Source organism: Neofelis nebulosa, chromosome 7 (assembly GCF_028018385.1).
Source record: "Neofelis nebulosa isolate mNeoNeb1 chromosome 7, mNeoNeb1.pri, whole genome shotgun sequence".
Taxonomy (NCBI): Eukaryota; Metazoa; Chordata; class Mammalia; order Carnivora; family Felidae; genus Neofelis; species Neofelis nebulosa.
In genome coordinates, this window is record NC_080788.1 from 87,838,950 (window position 1) to 87,858,496 (window position 19,547).

At 34.5% G+C, this 19,547-nt stretch overlaps 1 protein-coding gene across 3 annotated transcripts in view; it reads left to right on the top strand.

Annotated features, from left to right (window-relative positions):
- The window catches only part of TTC6 (tetratricopeptide repeat domain 6), a 209,651-nt gene that overhangs the window by 139,516 nt on the left and 50,588 nt on the right, over positions 1-19,547 (top strand). For all 3 annotated transcript variants that reach the window (XM_058738878.1, XM_058738879.1, XM_058738880.1), the window contains 8 exons: positions 2,158-2,617; positions 2,960-3,089; positions 3,943-4,115; positions 5,831-5,967; positions 10,229-10,398; positions 13,389-13,509; positions 14,905-15,055; positions 16,762-16,844. In XM_058738878.1, coding sequence (XP_058594861.1) covers positions 2,158-2,617; positions 2,960-3,089; positions 3,943-4,115; positions 5,831-5,967; positions 10,229-10,398; positions 13,389-13,509; positions 14,905-15,055; positions 16,762-16,844 — 1,425 coding nt within the window. The remainder of the gene's footprint in view (positions 1-2,157; positions 2,618-2,959; positions 3,090-3,942; positions 4,116-5,830; positions 5,968-10,228; positions 10,399-13,388; positions 13,510-14,904; positions 15,056-16,761; positions 16,845-19,547) is intronic.

Genomic DNA, 19,547 nt, shown 5'->3' on the forward strand with positions numbered 1-19,547 from the left:
TGAAAGATATTTATACAGGAGAGGGTTGAGTCTCTCAGACTGGAGAATCTGACAGTACCTCAGGCAGTCTCTTCTGTCAAGAGAGGATAAGTGAAATTTGGAGATTCAAACTTCTTGGCCTCATTCGTGCCTGCTCAAATGTTCACATCCTATATTTGTTTCCTACTCCTTTTCCAGTAGCTTCATTATCATGGTATCCAAGGTTTAGGGAATTTGGTCATTTAGTAGGTACTGTTCTTCTCTTTTGGTCTGAAAGCAGTAAAGTGATTCCACAATTTTTATAACCATTACTGTTGTCCTAGTGACTAAGTGGTAGCTACTTGATCTCCTACAACTTTGCCTTCCACCTGGACACCATCCCCTGCTAACACTAGTGATAATTTGAGGAGCTTTGATGCCACCACACACTGTGGATTATTTGTGTCCTATTTTATCCTGGGAAGAAGTTTATCCTAGGATCCTTCTGTGTGTGTATTTCCTGAGTCTACCTCGGGTACCAATTATTTTATCAGTCAGGGTACCAGTACTAAACAGCACTCTCAATTTAGGATAATTCTATGAAAATATAATAAAGGCACAATTTACAAAAATGTCAGGGCATAAGAAATCACAAATGATAATGTAGTATGCTGTGGCTAAAAATAATAGAGCATTTTCTGCCCCTAAGTCTGAGAGGACAAAAAGCAAGAGTGATTACTAGAACCTAGAAGAGGAATTTTGGAGAAAGGGTTTCCTTAAAAAAAAAAAAAATTAGTGATCCGTGGTCAAGGATCATAGCCATTTTGAAGCGACCCTTTAGGAGGGTGTCAGAGGAATAAATACCTTGACTTCACTCTCCTCCTTTCCTCTTTGGGGTTTCTAATTGGACATACCCAATTAGAAGACAGAGAACAAGGATCTTATGAATATAGCTGAACAGATTAAGTCCCCTGGGTCTGAGGGCAAAGTAGACAAGGGTAGAGTTGAACATGGAGGTAGAAACAAAATGCATCTGGCACAGAAGGCCTTTCTAAGGTAACATTTGATAGGAAATATGAATTGAGAAGGAGCCAGCCATTCAGAAGTGCTGAAAAGTGCAACAGCCTTGAGGCTTGCTCTCAGATGATATGGCTGAAAAATTGAGAGGCGAGAGAGTAGTGTTATCAGAGATATATGCCTGGGCCTCATCATGTAGAGTCTTGTAGACCATGAAGAAAAGCTTGATTTGCATTCTAGATATTAGGAGAAGCTCTTGGAGGGAGTAACATGATCTGATTTACATTTGTTAAGAAAAAAATAAGCAAGCATGCTGACTTCCATGTGGAGAACAGATTAGACAAAGAGTAAGAGTAGAAGTCTGGTATTAAGAAGTGATTGTACTCTAGGCAAAAGAGATATGGCAGGTTGCACTAGAGTGTAGAGAGGAATGGAGAGTGACACAATGTAAGGGAAGAGAATACTGACTTTTTAATTCTCCTAATGTTTAGCAATAGGTCTTTCTCACAGTATAAACTCAGTAAATATTTATGAAATGATGGGGTTTACATTTTTTCTTCCAATAGAATGTACTTACTCTCACTTGTGTGGCTAGTACAATACCCATCATATGCTAAATTTTACTGAATGAAAACTTCAGAAAATGGAGAATTTGAGGAGGAAAATACTAGAAATGTAGCATTTGAAAGCATATTAGGTATTCTCTAATTTGATAGTCTACTAAAGAAGGGTGGCGTCTGGGATATTAATTTGGTAGCATACTGTGTAGTTAAATCTTTTCTTCTTCCCATTTCCTAAAGTTCATGTCCTCTCCAAACTCTTGGATGACATTGCCTTCCTCACATCAAGTTTTACCTCCTCAATTCCCCATTGTAATTTCTCTGGTTGGGGACAGGGTTATAAATTAAACTTGAAAGGAACATTGACCCCTTATTTCCAGTATTCTAAGAAAGCTACATCTTTAATAACAATCTTCTGCTTTCATAAATTCTATAGAGTTTCTACATATTCTTCATATGTTACAATTTTGAAGAATGAACAGGAGAACTTGGTTTGAATGAAAATAGCATGTAATTTTATTTTAATAATAGAGAAACTAATTTTGTGTAAAACTGAGTTGATTTATTGGTTATAAAAATAATTGTATTTCTGTCATTTAAAAATCACTCTTTTAATAACTAGATCAACATCTCATGGAATCCTTCCTGGACAGAAGAAATATTTACTCAGAGTTCCATTATATGAACGTAAATTTCAGTGTCCCAGTCTACCTTCGTGTTTAAATTTTGATGAATTTGTCCAAAGTAAGGGAGGAATTCCAGAAAATACTAACCCTCGAACATGGGCTCTTGATATGTTCTCTAAGCACAAACATCAGAAGACAACCACACACAAAAGAGTTAAAATATCTATCCATAACGACATGTCTGAAAGAATGAAAGAACCACCAAAACTAGAATTGAGTGATTCTTTGAAGTCTGGTCTTTCTCCAGAAGTTACTAAATATTATGAATCCGAAGTGGAGATCTTGACTAAAGAAATAAATGATAGGAAAAAATATCCTGCATTTGCATATTGTAGGCGTGGAGCTATTTATAGGAAACTGGGAAAGTTGCAGAGTGCCCTGAAAGATCTACAGGAAGTAAGTTTTATTTAATCAAAATAACAATGTTAATAATTTGTACTTATATTAATATTGTTATATAATTGTCCTCTCTATGTAAGAATGTATGTAATAATTTCTACTAGAATTTTGAACAGTGAATTTTTGTGGTATAAGTGTAGGATTATGAAATTATAATTATTGGCATTTTCAAATGACTGACATGAAAAACACTACGTTTTGTCTGTCAGATTGGGAAGTATCATTTTATAATATACACATAGAATGCCATTGGGATCAATAGTATTTTAAAAATTCATTTGTTGGGATATCTTCCTTCAATAAACCAAATTTAATTGAATTTATACATATATTTTCTAGGCTATACTCTTGGAGCCATTGTTCCTCAATGCCTATTGGCACCGACATTTTATTTATCTTTTCCAAGACAAAATTAATGAAGCTTTGGATGATTTGAATTATGTAAATAAATATAATAAAAATAATGCAGGTGGGTTTTCTGTCCAGTTATATTATTTATATCTTTACCTAAGCTTTGGTCACTTAGTGGTGTTGTAAAGATATAGAAGTTAATAGATATAAGTCTCCAAAAATGATTCTGGCTCTTTAAAGTTAAATTTACTCTTGATATTGTATATATGGGACTTGTATGATCCTATGGTGTTTTCAAAATACTCACCATGGTTTGAAATGTTAATTAATGTCCTTGTGTACATTACAATAAATTGGTTCCTTAATGGTCATCGCACAAGAAGGATATGAACTTAAAATTTTAGTTATAGAAGTGATTGATAAATCTTTTCTTGACCACAAATCTCTGAAGAGTTTTAGTGTTCTAAGACTTCTTGGTTGGATGAAATCTATACATTTGCCTTTATGTACAGTCCTCTAACCAGCTTGAATGACTAAACATGGAACTTTCTGAGAATGAGAAAATGTCCTGTTCATCTTTGTATCCACAGCATGAATAACATACCCCTAGAATATAACTTGAGCTTAATAAATGTTTTTCGATCTATGCCTATTTCTGCCAAAGTCCATAAATTTTTGTTTTACTATAAACTTTAAAAGAGTATGAAACACTTCAGATATACAAAAAGATAAAAGGTCATTTTTGTTACTTAAAATTGAAATTGAAAATGCTTATAACCACAAATAGATACTTACCAGCATTTGAGAACAAATTCTGCATTGTTGAAATAGATAAAAAAAAAAAACCCTTAATGGTTAAGAAAGTATAATATAGAAACATTATTCTATGTTTTGGGAGGGAAAGGAATTAAAATTTTCATAGTTAATAAAAGGACTGTGAAACTAAATTTTACCTTTTTAATTTTCTTTAGAGGCATATTTGTCAAAGGCAGAAATTTTCAGGGGAAGAAAAAACATTACTTTAGCAATTCTAAACTATACCCAGGCAATTAAGTGCAAGCCCACAGATGCTGATATATATTTCAGGAGGGGTGAGATGTATGAAATAGCAAACAAAGTTCTGGCCATCGATGACTTTTCTAAGGTAAGCTTTATCATATATAATGCTGACATTTATGTATTTTAGATCATGATGTTCTCCTCCTAATATTAGAGCAAGTCATTGAGTGTCTTTCACATATATTATATAATAAAAACGAATTTATTATATGTTAGGACCTAGAGCACTCAGTAGTAGAATTGACATTAATGCTATGTCAATGATTTTTTTTTATTATTAGTGAATGAATGGATTTACATCAAAGAGTTGGGTATGGGTGCATTGAAACAACTCCGGGAGGGAGGCATGACTTTACTAGCTCTTCTGAAGCATGAAAAGTGCTTAAAGAAACCTTTGGAAATTGCTTCTTCCCTTCAGACAAGAGAGAAAATTATTTTCCACCTCTTAACTCTTGAGACATGGCTGATTCTCTTCTACAGAGGACCCATCTGCTCTTAAAGACGCTGTGCTTGCTGGCTCATTCATTCATTCATTCATTCACAAATATTTATCAACTGTATATTTATCACTGTATAATGTAGTGGATAAATTTTGGTGAATGAAACAGACCTGTTTCTTGCTTACATGGAGCCTATAGGTTAAAGGACATATTACAGAAATAAATACGTACATAAATACATACAATTTATGATGAGTGCTATGAAAGAAATAAAGATAATGGAGGGGTAAATATATATTTAATTATATATTTATATTGGGAAATATCAGGGAATTCCCTTGAAGTGAACTTTTAGCTGAACTGTACTTTGAGGCTAGAGTCAGCCAAATAGTCCCCTAATTGCAGCAGAATTGTAACCTTGATCTCCTGACTTAACTCTAAATTCTACTTCTTAATACAATTGAGAATTTAGAAGTTATTTAAATAACTTAGCTTTCTGTGTTCCCAACTACCCTTTTTCTTAATTCATGATAGTTAGCCTCATACTTGACATTCTTTTGTTTCAAGAGGATTGTAAACTAGAAGTGACCAAAAATCTCTTCTAAGATAATGAAATTATTAGATTATCTATTCCTGTTCATTTCCTCCATGCATTGACTAATGCAGCCACTTGAGGCCAAACAAACTTCAAAATCTTTAGGATTTTCTTTTCTTTTCTTTTTCTACTGTTTTAAAAAATACTCAAGTAGTCTTTGTGCTTCACTTCCCCATCCCCCCCTCAAACCCCCCACTATCAATAGGCGAGTTTACAACTGAATATACAATGATGTAGCCTTTTCACTCTTGCCTTGCATGTCAATGTGAAATGAATAAACCAGGCCAATACCAATTAATTTCTTTTTACCATTTTAGGGACTAGATTAATACATATTTGATTTGATTGAATCAGCCTTGATGTAGTCTAATATATATCATCTTTAATTGGGATAAATGCTATGATCTAATACAACCCCACTTTAGTTGAACATTGCACCTCTGAAATTTTATCAGTAAAAATTTTGGTGGGCAAAAGCTTTGGCTTCTGATATATGCTGGGTTTTTTTTTTTTCCCCCCTCTCTCAGTAAACCTCCTCCCCTTTTTAAAAGAATTTGTTGATAAATGTTCTTACTGAAGACCTGGTCTTTAAATGAAAATTTGAAAGTTTAGGCATCTTAAGTTAGTTTGCATTTATATAATATAAAGTTAAAAACGTAGTTGTCGGCTAGTTAATTTGCTATGAGATGATATACTTTTCTTGTGTTTTATTCTTTTTTCATTATTGTGTTATGTTTTTCTGCCTCCCCTCCACACCCCATGTAGTGCATTTTTTATGATCCCAAAAGAACAGATGCATTATTGAAACGTGGGATGTTTTACTATGAAAATGAAAACTGGATTTCAGCCATACAAGATTTTACAGCTTTATTAAATATAGATCCCCAAAATTCTCAAGCCAGGTAGGAATTATTTTAGATGTGGTTTTTGAAATTATTGTTTTAAAATACATTCTGAGGAAAGAAAATTGCTGGAAATATGTCAGACAGCTTTTTAAAAATAGTGAAGTCAATTTTCAGTCCTAACAGTAGTGGGTAATTTAATAGGCATAAAATGACAATTTAGAGTTGTTTCATTTACATTTCCTAAATACTAGATACATTATCAATTTTGAAAATATTGACCTATATTTTATTCTTTAAGTTTTCTTTCATATCCTTTTTATTCACTGAGTACAGAGAACTGTTTATATAGATTTCTGTAATATCTTATTATAAGTTTGATAATGAACTTTGCTTTTTCCAACCTTATTGTGCATAAAAAGTTCTCATTTTGTTGCTTTTTCCTTTAATCTAAGTTTTGTTTTGAAGAGATTTAAATGTGTATGTAGTTGTACCTGATCATTTTTTTACTCGCAATTTGTTCAATATTGAAATTTTTTATAGTAAAATAAGGGATGCATCCAGAAAAGTGTACCAATGTGCAACTTAATGACTTATCACAATGTAAATACCTGTGTAACTATTACCAGGTCAAGAAACATTTCCAGTACCCTAGAGACCCCTTTGTGCCTTTGCCTTCCTAGAAGATTAGCAACCACTATCCTGATGTCCATTTTAATCACTTCCTTGTAGTCCTTTTTAGTTTCATCACATAAGTGTGTGTCCTTAAATATTTTTAGTTTAGTTTTGCCTGTTTCTTTTTTTTAACTTTATATAAATAGAATCATGTGGTAGTATTCTTTTTATGTCTAGCACTTGCTGCTTCACCTTGCTCTTGGATGTTATGGAGATGGCTTCTTTTTTTAAACCTCATGAACCTACCTCTGTTAGCTTCAGATTTTTCTTCTGAAGCTTCCTCACCTCTCTCAGCTTTCATAGAATTGAAGAGAGTTGGGGCCTTACCCTGGATTAGGCTTCTGCTTAAGGGACTATGGTGGCTTGTTTGATCCTTATCCAGACCACCAAAACTTTGTCCATGTCAACAACAAGGCTCTCTCACTTCCTTATCACTCATGTGTTCACTGCAGTAGCACTTTAAATTTCCTTCCAGAACTTTTCCTTTGTATTCACAACTTGACTCACAGGTGCCAGAGTTCTAGCTTTTAGCTTGTCTTGGCTTCCAACATGCCTTCCTCACTAAGCTTAATTATTTCTAGCTTTTGATTTAAAGTGAGAAACATGCAACTCTTCTTTTTATTTGAATGCTTAGGGGCCACTGTAGGGCTATTAACTGGCCCCATTTCAATATTGTTGTGTCTCAGGGAATAGGGAGGCTGGAGGACAGGAAGAGAGGCAAGGGAATGGCCAGTTGGTAGAGCAGCCAGAACACACACATTTATTGATTACGTTCGCTGTCTGATATGGACATGGTTTAGGGAGCCCCAAGACAATGACAATAGTAACTAACATCAAAGAGCACTAATTATAGATCACCATAACAAATATAATAATAATCTTTGAAATGTTGTGAGGATTACCAGTATGTGACACACAGACATGAAGTGAGTAAATGCTGTTGGAAAAAATGTGTGAATAATCTTGCTTGATGCACAGTTGCCACAAACCTTTACTTTGTAAAAAATGTAGTATCTTCGCTCTCTCTCTCTCTCTCAAAAATAAATAAGCATTAAGAAAATTTTAAAAAATGGGTGTCTGGGTTGCTCAGTTGGTTGAACATCCGATTTTGGCACAGGTCATGATCTCGTGGTTCATGGGTTCCAGCCCCGCATTGGACTCTGCTGACAGCTCAGAGCCTGGAGCCTGCTTTGGATTCTGTGTCTCCCACTCTCTCTGCACCTCCCCACTCCCTCTGCTCCCTCTGCCCCCTGCACACTCTGTCTGTCTGTCTGTCTCTCTCTCTCAAAAATAAATAAGCATTAAGAAAATTAAAAAATAAATAAAAAATGTATCTTCAAAATGCAATAAAGGGAAGTGCAATGAAACAAGGCATGCCTGTGTGCTATTCCACTGCCTTCTAGCCTCCATGATTTTGGATGAGATATCAGTTGTTAGTCTTATTGAAAATCCTCTGTAAAGGAGAAGTTACTTTGCTCATCCTGCTTTCAAGAGTTTTGTTTGTTTTTGTTTTTGTTTTTTGTTTTTTTGTTTTTTGTCTCTGTTTCACCAGGTTAATCATAAGGTGTCTCTGTGTGGATCTCTTTGAATTTATCCTACCTAGCATCCTGAGCTTCATCTGATGTGTAGATTTCTTTCCTGTATAAAGCATTCTCATGGTGGTTGTGAGGTTTTTAATTATATTGATTCCAGAGTTCTAAAAAAGTTGATTCTGATGGTGTTAGCATGTTCATTACCTTTATGGAAGGATGAAGTTTTGAAGTTCCCTATTCTGCCAGTTTTTCTCTGTTCTAATCTCACAACTTTATATCATTGCATTGACTTTAACTTAACAATACTGTTAGTAATAATAGGAATTTTCATTTACTTATAGGAATCTCATATTAACAGTTTTTCTAATTTTGAAAGATAAGTGCCTCTTGGACCTCATATATTTTTGGATGGAATATTATCAGACTATACTGAGTTCTCTTTGTTTTTACTTTCTTGAAGATTTTTCATCTACATTTGTAGTGAGATTGTTCTCTAGTTTCATAGTCAGATTGTATTTTCAGTATTTGGCTTCTTTTTCAAAAGGAATTAAGCCTTCCATCGTTTTCTTTTCTTAGGAACATATCCTTTAGGATTAGATAATTTTTGTCCTTTGAAAGTTTGAGATAACTTGCTCCTAAAATTATCCCAACTTGTAGTCATTTGAAAGGAGGACAATCTTTTTAGAAAGTCTTTTAATATTCTGCCCTAGTTATTGCTCTATTCTGGTTGTCTACTTCTTGAGTAAAAGGCGTGTTACTTGCAGGAAAGCGTCAAATTAGTTGGAGAACAAGAAGATTAATTAAAGCTATTGTAAGATGATGCTAGCTTATGGAAGACCTTATATGCCATTTTGAAGAATTTGACCTCATTCCATTGCCAATAGGGGTTTGTTGAAAGTTTTTGAGAAAAGAGATCTTTATTATCTGATGATCAGATCTTATTACTCTAGAACTAGGAATGGAGTAAAATAGTACAGGTGTGAGCTGAGGAGGGTGTGAAGTATGAAGCAGTGGAAACAAAATAAGGAAAAGATATAAAAGTCAGTATGTTTGAAGAGTTGACATGACTTAATGGCATCCTACAGAAATATTACTAAAGGTTTATCCTGTAAATTTTAAGTTTGGGGTCATATAATATGCTGAAAAATCACTAGGAGTATTCTTAGCAATCAGAAATACTTAACAATAAATATAAAATTCTTATATTTATTAGAAAATTAAAAAGACATTTCTTAAAGATGGGGCAATAAACATTTAGGTGAAAGATAAAATATCATGAGTATCAGGATGCTTAGTGCTTTTGAGAGATCTTTGTTACCAGTCTGCCAATGTACTGGCTTCACTCTTTTCCCCAAGTTATCATTGATTTCATAATATAACTTTCTTATATATCTCTTTATCCCCTCTCCCTCCCCCCAACTAGATTTATGTTAACTTCTTTGCAGCAGATAACCTATTAGCTTATTCCTCCTGTTTTTCCTTAATTGCCTTATTTTATTTCTAAAAGCTGATTTGCTTTACATTACTAAATGATTGAAAATGGAATTTTCAGGAATTGATGTAGGTTAATGATAATTTTGAAATTGGAGTCAGAAGTTAATGGAGATAAAAATCCAATCACACAATTGATGCAATAGCTTTCATCCATGTGAAGCAGCCTCCTATTTATTTGGGTGCATTTTCAGTGCCAAAGAAAAATTTTCTAACAACTCCACTCACTGAGGCCCATTTCCTTCAAAATGGATTATTTGTTTTTTCTAGAGAACAATCTTACATAAATTAAAGCCTAACATTTTGGGTACTCAATAAGTAATAAAAATAAATAAACTCATATTTATTTTATTGATACATTTCTCTGATAAGTAGAAGAAATGTAATAAGATTAGTAGGCATATAATTAGCATATTATTAATAAGCATATAATTATATATAAAATAAAGTATATTTATTTATAAAAAGTTCATATCCTTTTTGCTATTAACATCATTGCTAACCTTTTTTGGGGAGCAAGTGGAAATAATCAGAAATTGTTATTCAAATACAAAATTAGTTGTAAAGGAAAAAAGAGAAAATGTGTGTTTTGCAATACATATTGAATTTTTTTCTTTTTCTAGGACATACAGAGGAAGAGCATATTTTAAACGGCAATTTTATAAGCAAGCAACTCAAGATCTTTCTGTGGCAATTCACTTAGATCCTAATAACTGGTTAGCACTGTATTATAGAGCCTGCTTGTTTAGAAAGAGTAGCCCTTTTAGAGCGCTCCAGGACTACAGTGTTTCAGGTACTTTGCCTTCAACTCCACATACATAGGAATTTGATTTGAAGTTAATGGAGTGGAATACTAATATGGGATGATTAATATAATATGTATATTTTTATGTAGTTACATATTAAGATATGTTTGTATAGTATATATATTCACATATATTTACAAGCTACAATGGTTTAAGTGTTCCTAGTATGCCCTTTTAGTGAATGTGAGTGTGTTTGTACTTACATGTATGTGTATAACTTTGGCAAAGGGAGAATATCATATCAAAGAAATCTCTTTCTATATATTGAGTTCTCAGGTTATTTCTGGAAATCCAGGTCTATTTTCTAGTCAGCTTGCTAAAACAGCAGTGAATTTTCCTAGTGGGCTGTGTCCTACTCCATAGGCCTAGCCCATTGATTAGTCAAATTCTGAGTTTTTAAACCCTTAAACTAAAAATGAGCTTTGAGAATCTTTAGTAATAATAGGATGCCAAAAGCTAACAGTAGTCATTTCCACTTTACCCTGTATCAGTGTATTCTTGGTATATAAATATGCCCTGCACCATTCTGTGCATAGAGTAAGTGCTCAGTAAACAGTCCCAGCTGAATAAATTAGCTCATTGTGATTGGATAATTCCAGCCAGAGACCAACAGTGTTCCCCTGGGTGCAAAGTACTACAATCCCATCATTCTAGATGAGGCAGTATCAGTATCTAGAGACTAAGAGACAACTGTACTCTTACAAAGAGAATTACACAGCTCCTGAAGGAAGGCAATATAAGATGATAGCCTTCTGAGGCCACCTGTGCCATGAATATTCAAATAAAATAACCTAGAGTCTATCCTATGTGCTGAGAGGAATCTGGTACCCTCCCTTCTATTTCTAAGGATTTTTGGAAGGGAAGACTAAGTTAAATTTTGTTTAACTCTCTTGTAATCTTTGCATCTAATTTCTGCTCTCTGGTTGATTCTCCATTTTTGCATATCCACACAATTCTTGTGATTACTGTTAATGAATGTCTTGGGGTTGGGGGCATTTGGGTCACTCAGTAGGTTAAGCATTGGAGTTTGGCTCAGGTCATGATCTCACAGTTCTTGAGTTTGAGCCCCACCTTGGGCTCTGTGGATAGTTCAGAGCCTGGAGCCTGCTTCAGATTCTGTTGTCTCCCTCTCTCTCTGCCCTTCCCTGCTCATGATCTCTCTCTCTCTCTCTCTCTCTCTCTCTCTCTCTCTCTCTCTCTCTCAAAAATAAATAAACATTAAGAAAATGAATATCTTAGGATTCAAAGGATAAAGTTAGCAGAAATGATTTAACTTTAGAAAAAAAAATTTTAATGTTTATTTAGTTTTGAGACAGAGAGAGACAGAGCATGAGTGGGGAAGGGGTAGAGACAGAGGCACAGAATCTGAAGCAGGCTCCAGGCTCTGAGCTGTCAGCACAGAGCCCCATGTGGGGCTCGAACTCATGAGCCATGAGATCATGACCCGAGCCGAAGTTTGATGCTCAACTGACAGAGCCACCCAGGTGCCCCAAAGCGATTTAAATTTGGAGGTCAAGCACACCCATTTTTCTTGAAGTTTATTTCTCTCTGTCAGCTCTGTCTATCTGCCATCTGGCCAAACTCCTTTCTTGGTAATCTCTAAAAGCCTCTTTTTCATACTTCCCTCTTCTCCAAGTTGTGGGCTCCTCACCCCTCTTTTCTAGGCTATCACAATAAGACAAAGTCTTTGTTATTTAATTATTCAGAGCAGACCAGCTTGATTTTGGCTTTAATTCTTTTCTATAGGCTAGCTTAAGGAGTTTTATCTTCCACAATCAAAAAGGACCCTTAAGATATTTTTCCAAGCTAATAATAATATCTAACATTTATTGTGCCTTTCACTAATTGCCAAACACTAATCTAAATGCTTTATATAGAGTGTTTCAATTAATATTCAGAATAATGCTATGAGGTAGGAATTATTTTCATCCCGGATAAGAAAACAGAGGCACAGAGAGGTTAAGTAATTCTAATATTTTTTCCTTAGGTAGAATTTTTTAATTTTCCTAGAGCAACCACCAAAAGTGCAGCTGACTTTGTCTTTGCTAGCCAATTATACTGTGAATGGAGCAGATTGCCTTCATGATTATTTATTTAATCTGTGTCATCATTGCTTAAACTCAATATACTTCCCCAAATCTAACACTGTGAATATTTTTGTCCCAGACTGTGAGCACTATGTACATTTTTGGCAGAACTTTCCCTTCTTAGCCAGAATGGGCCTGAGAAGCTTAGAAGACATGGATCAAATGTTGTGGAAAACCCATGTAATTCACTAGCCTGTTTTTGGGAAAGTGAAGGGAAAATTAGTAAGTGGGGATACATGAGATGACCTCTAGACTGCTTATAGATGAAAGACACACACCTGGAGTACTGAGAAGATTCTTTTTGCCCCACACTCCTGTTGTTTAGAACATGCATAGTCAAGTTGCCTGCCTTAACTCCAAGTTCAGCTTACCTTGGAGTAGTCTCTTTGAGCTGCTCTTCCTGGTGTATGTGTAGCAGTCTGATCTCTGTCATCTGCGTGTCTGGAGTTGTACCAGAGCCTGTGTTATGACCAATAGCAATGCTTTCCTGATAATTAACAGCCCATCAAGGGCAATGGTGCCCTTCTGACTGCAATCCACTGAAGTGAATCAGAGGTTAGATTCCATCTTTGCCATTGACTTAATCATGACTGTGGTTAAGCCCCTTTGCACCTTAATCTCTTCATCTATGAAGTGAGTGGACAATCCTAGATTACCATCAGGATTTCTCCAGTTTTAATGAATTTGTGAACCTTGATAGCCACATAGTTACTTATAGACAAATACATTTTTATGTGAATACTGTTTCTTACCAAATAAATGCGCTCATCATAGATATGTTTTATAAAGTGTTCAAATGTAAGAATAAGCAATGGGAAGGGTAAAGACTAAAACACAACTCAGATATTTTTGTTCAGAACCCAAATAAGATGTATGTTGTTATTTTTAAGCTCTCATAAATGATGGCTATGAGAATCTTGGTTGTTTTCTACATCGGGGCATACTCTATGCAGATCTAAAGCTTTGGTTGCTGGCAATCTGTGACTTTGAAACTGTTATTTCTCTAGAAAGGTATGTTTTCCTTTTCATTCTTACTGAATTCACTTTTGTATAAAGTTAAGAAAAAAAAACAAAATGAAAGAAAAAGCCATTTCCCCTCATCATTAATAACCTTATAAAATAACAATTGTAAAAGCATCCTAGAATTAGAATACTACTTCTAAGATAAGATCTGGTTCCCAACATCTGTTTACCTCAGATACTTTTGCAAATTTTAGATATTGAATGCTTTTGAGATGAGTCCAATTCACAGGTAACAACATAAAGTTACTAACAGCAGTGTGGGGATAAACAGATCAGAGCTTCTTGAAATTAAGTTCATGAAAAAATGTTAACAAGTTTTACAATAATGAGAAAATATTCTGCTTGATATATTGCTATGCACACAACATATGACTCAACAGTAGGAAACTATTTAGAATCTGACTTCATTTTGGATAGTAAAGCAAAAGAAAAAACCAATACCATTAGAGTGTAGGTTCAGGAAGAAACAAAGACTAAAAGTTGTACACACTTTTAGTATGTACAGAAATCTAAGCTCTAAAACACAGAATTAATTAATTTCTGTTCTTTTCAAAGAAGCATTTGTTAAAATGAAAGCATCAAAAAAAATAAAAACAACATGCCAATTCCATGCCAACCAGCAGACTGTTTACTTTTATCTAAGGTAAACTTTAAACTTGACTTAGGAAAGTCATGGAGAATGGCTCCATAATGGCCAAAGTAGTTCCTTTTTAGATATTTTTGAGCCAGAAAGAAAAGAGTTGCAGTTCCAAAAAAAGCCAAAAAATGGGCAGTAAGAACTTTGGTGTCTTTTAGGCAAAGGGTCCAGGCTTCTAACAAAGCTGGGCTATAGGGTATGTAGTTTCCTCATTTTGAAATAGAGGCATCAAATAGAGTAATTTCTAAGATCAATTCTCTATTGAAAATGTTTTGATTCAAATAGAGAAAAAATACATTTATTTTATAAAGAAAAGAAGCTGGGTTAATATGTACGTGGAGAGGATTTTTAACCCCAGGCTCTGAGAATATTACTGTTTCTCTCTGTTACTCATGGCGAATACAACATAGCCTGAGGGGAAAACTTTTAAATTGAGAAAAACTAAGCTTGAAATTCAAGATAACTCAAGATTAAGTCAAGGAAGAGTAAAGATGGAACGGGGAGTTCAGGAATTCTGTTCCTAGCATAGACTCTATAAATGTTGATTCTCAACTAAGGATTTTATAAAGGTGCTTATAATTTTTAAGAGAATAGTTAACTGATTTACTTTGTTTTAGTAAAACATTTAATAAAACATCCTGATATATATTGATGTATGTATTTCACTAGGTTCATTCAAAATTGGAAAACATTTGGATTAATTAAAATGTCTAACAAGATTTTGCTTTTTCACTTTTTTTTTTTAGAACTGTTATTTTGGCTTACGTAAATATTGGCCTCATACATCTGCTATACTTGGATAACTACGTTGAAGCCATTTGGCATTTTTCTGAGGCTATTAGACTTGATCCTTTATATATTCAAAGCTATATTTGTAGAGCAGAAACCTATCATAAGGTATTTAAGTTTTGAAAACCTTGATTTTTAAAAAAAATGCTTTAATTTTCTGGATATCTATTGTTCAGTGTAATTTCAGTATATTAATATATTTGTTTTCAGTTAATTACAGAGGCTAATGCATGTCCAAGCAATAAATATAAAGTAGATATAATTAATTATAATTACCTATGTATAAAGCCTTTACTTATGAAGTGTGAACTTTGTCTTTCATTAAAAAAACGTTTTTCCTTATTACAAAAACAATATATATTTATTTCATGTAATATATGTATGCAAATAACAGTAAGTTAAAATAATCCATAATTTTATTCTCTAGAGACAACTACTATTAACATTTTACAGGGGTTTTGAGTGTGTGTGTGTGTGTGTGTGTGTGTGAGAGAGAGAGAGAGAGAGAGAGAGAGAGAGAGAGAGAGAGCAGGTGGGTTCGTAGAATGGGATCTGTGTATATAATGGGATCCTACTCATTCATACTTACCTTTAGATTTTGTTTAAATTAAAAAATATTTTTTAATGTTTATTTATTTTGAGAGAGAGAGAGAATGAGAGAGAGAGAGAGCGTGAAGAAGGGAGGGGGAGAGAGAGGGAGACACAGAATCTGAAACAGGCTCCAGGTTCTAAGCTGTCAGCACAGAGTCCGACGTGGGGCTCAAACTCCAGAGCTGTGAGAGATGACCTGAGCCGAAGCCGGATGCTTAAACTGAGCCACCCAGGCACCCCAAGATTTTGTTGAAATTTTACAAGTTATTTAAATTTAAAAATGTGACATATCTTTAGTGTTGCAAAGTCAAAGATGCAATGAATAGCAAAAGTCCTCCCTGATTCCAACCAAATTTGACTTTCCAGAGATAACCACTGTTAGCTGTTGTTTCTGCCTTTCAAAATAGATATCCCTGTCTACCACTCCACCACTAATCATCTTGTCCAAGACGTGTCATTCCTCATCAGGATTGCTGCAGGGACCTCTTGGTCTTCTTGCTTCTGTTTTTTACTCCCTTTGGAAGGATTTTCAACATAGCCACCATAGTGATCCTGTTAAAACATAAGATTATTTCACTTTGCCCAGAACCCTTTAATAGCTTCCCTTGCACTCAGAATAAAAGCTGCAATGCCGCAAAAGCCAAAGGCCTCTAAGAACCACAGGAATTGGCCCCTTATTACCATTCTGCCCTCGTCTTCTACAAGTTCTTTGGTCACACTGGTTTCAGCCACGATAGTCTAGTTTGTGCTGTGGCTAAACATGTACACACACGCACCAAACCCTCCCCCCACCCTGAACACTTAAAATCACTGTGTTAAAATAACAAAGGTTTATTTCTTGCTCACAGTGCTTGTCTACTGCGAGTTAGCTAGAGTCTCTGTTCTCCATTGTCTACATCTCAGGACCCAATGTGACTCGAGTCCCATGCAATGCCCTTCCTTTCCTGATGGTGGAGGTAGAAGACCCAGGGCAGGCTTAGTAAAAAGTTTTTTTAAAAAAACGTTTTAACTTTAAAAACCTTTTAAAAAGTTTTTAAAAAACTTCTTTGTATCCCATTTGGTTTGATGATTCTTAAAAGCAACAAACAAACAAAACCCAAAAGAACTCATGTATATTAGGAGATGTTCTTGCAAAATTTCTGTACTGAAGGGTGGGAGGGAAGCATCAGAAGGGAAACAAATCAGTATTATTATAAGCAAAGTTTCTGTTTATCACTCAACAGTTGCATAAATTGAAAAAGGCAGTAAGAGAGTTATCTCGTGCTATCCACCTTCAGCCAGATGGAATCCAATTATATATAATAAGGTACGAACATAGAAATGGAGTTCTTCTTGGCATAACTAAGCACATGAGCTAGCTGTTGGGATCTTTACTTCTGTCTTGATCTTTCTGTCCTCTTCTTTTTACATTTAATTTCCCAGCAATGGCCACCTTTCAACTAGCAAGTCAGATATAGCTATTGTATTTGTTAAATTTTAAGATTATTTATAAGATAACCAGATATCTTACCCTCTTCTCTATCCTTGCATCAAACCCAACTGTTTAAACTACCCCATGATCCAGTAATCCCACTACTAGGTTTTCATCTAAAGAATAAAAAAACATTAATTTTAAAGGATATATGCATCTCTATGTTTATTGCAGGATTATTTACAATAGCCAAACTGTGGAAACAGCCCAAGTGTCCATCGATGGGTGAATGGATAAAGAAGATACACAGTAGAATATTATTAATCCATAAAAAAGAATGTAATCTTGCCGTTTGCAATAACATGGATGAATCTAGAGGGTATAATGCAAAGCAAAATAAGCCAGCCAGTTAGAATATGATTTCAGTCATATGTAGAATTGAAGACATGAAACAAACAAAGCGAAAAAAGGAGACAAATCAAAAAACAGACTCTTAACTATAGAGAACAGAGGGTAACCAGAGGGGAGGTGGGTGGGAGGATGGGGGAAATAGGTGAAGGGGATTAAAGAGTATACTTATCTCGAAGAGCTCTGAGTACTGTATGGAAGTGTTGAATCACTATATTGCACACCTGAAACTAATATGACACTGTATGTTAAATATACTGGCATTTTATTTATTTATTTACTTACTTTTGTTAATATATGGCTGGCATACAATATTATTTTAGCTTCAGGTGTACAATAGTGCAGGTACACAGTAAAGATTCCTAATTTTATTTATATATATGTATATATATAACAAAAAGATCACCATAAGTCTAATTACCATCTATCACCATATTAAGTTATTGTAATATCATTGACTATATTCCCTATGATGTACTTTTTATCCCTGTGAGTTACTGATTTTATAACTGGAAATTTGTACTTCTTAATTTCCTTCACCTATATCATCCCTCCCCACCCAGCTCTTTCCCTCTGGTGACCAGTTTGTTCTCTGTATTTATGAGTCTGTGTTTTTGTTTTGTTTGCTCATTAATTTTAGTTTTTATTGTTTGTTTGTTAAATGTTTATTTTTGAGAGAAAGAGAGAGAAAGCCTGAGCTGGGGAGGGGCAGAGACAAAGGGAGACACAGAATCCAAAGCAGGCTCCAGGCTCTGAGCTTTTAGCACAGAGAGAAATCGTGACTTGAGCCAAAGTCAGAAGCTTAGTCGACTGAGACACCCAGGCACCCCTCATTTTGTTTTTAGAGTCTACATGTCAATGAAATCATATAGTATTTGTCTTTCTCTGACTTATTTCACTTAGTACAGTATCTTTAGTCTTATCCATGTTGTCACAAATGGCAAGATTTTGTACTTTTTTTTACAGCTGAGGAATATTCCATTGCACACATATACCACATCTTTTTTTAAGTTGAAATATTGTTGACACACAACGATACGTTTTGCCTCAGATGTGCAACATAGTGATTCAATAACTTTATACATTCTTCTATGCTTACCACAATTGTAGCTACCATCTGTCACCATATAATACCATTGGCTATATTTTCTATGCTGTTTCATCCCCATGATTTATTCATTTCATAACTGGAAGCCTGTACCACCCATTTGTCTGCACCTATTTTGCCTATCCCTCTGCCCCCTCCTGTCTGGTAACTACCTGTTTGTTCTCTGTATTTATGGGTCTGTTTCTGCTTTTGCTATTTGTTCGTTTGGTTTTTGGATCCCACATGTAAGTGAAATCATATGGCAATTATCTTTTCCAGTCTGACTTATTTAATTTAGCATAATATCCTCTAGGTCCATCCATATTGTCCCAAGTAGCAGGATTTCATTTTTTAATGGCTGAGTAATAATCCATTGTATATTTATACACATCTTCTTTACCTATTCATCTATTGATGGATACTTAGATTGCTTCCATATCTTGTTATATAATGCTACAATGAACATAGTGGTATATATATTATTTTGAATTAGTGTTTTCATTTTCTTTGGATAAATCTCAAAAGTAGAACTGCTGGATTATATGGTGTTTCTATTTTTAATTTTCTGAGGAACTTCCATACTGTTTTCCATAGTGGCTGTACCAATTTACATTCCCATCAACAGTGCACAAGCGTTCCCTTTTCTCCACATCCTCATCAATACTTGTTATTTCTTGTCTTTTTGATAATAGCCATTCTGACAGGTGTAAGGTAATATCTCATTGTGGTTTTGATTTGAATATCCCTGATGATTAGTGATGTTGAACAACCTTTCATGGACCCATTGGCCATCCACATATCTTCTTTGGAAAAATGTCTGTTTAGGCCCTCTGCCCATTTATAACCAGACAATTTGTTTTTTGTTTTGTTTTGTTTTTGTTTTTTGTTTTGTGTGTGTGTGTGTGTGTGTGTGTGTGTGTGTGTGTGTGTGTGTGTTGAGTTGTAGGAGTTCTTTATAGGTTTTGGATATATACCCCTTATCAGATACAACATTTGCAATTATCTTCTCCCATTCAATAGGTTGAGTTTTCATTTTGTTAATGGTTTCCTTTGCTGTGAAAAAGCTTTTTAGTTTAATGTAATCCCATTTGTTTATTTTTGCT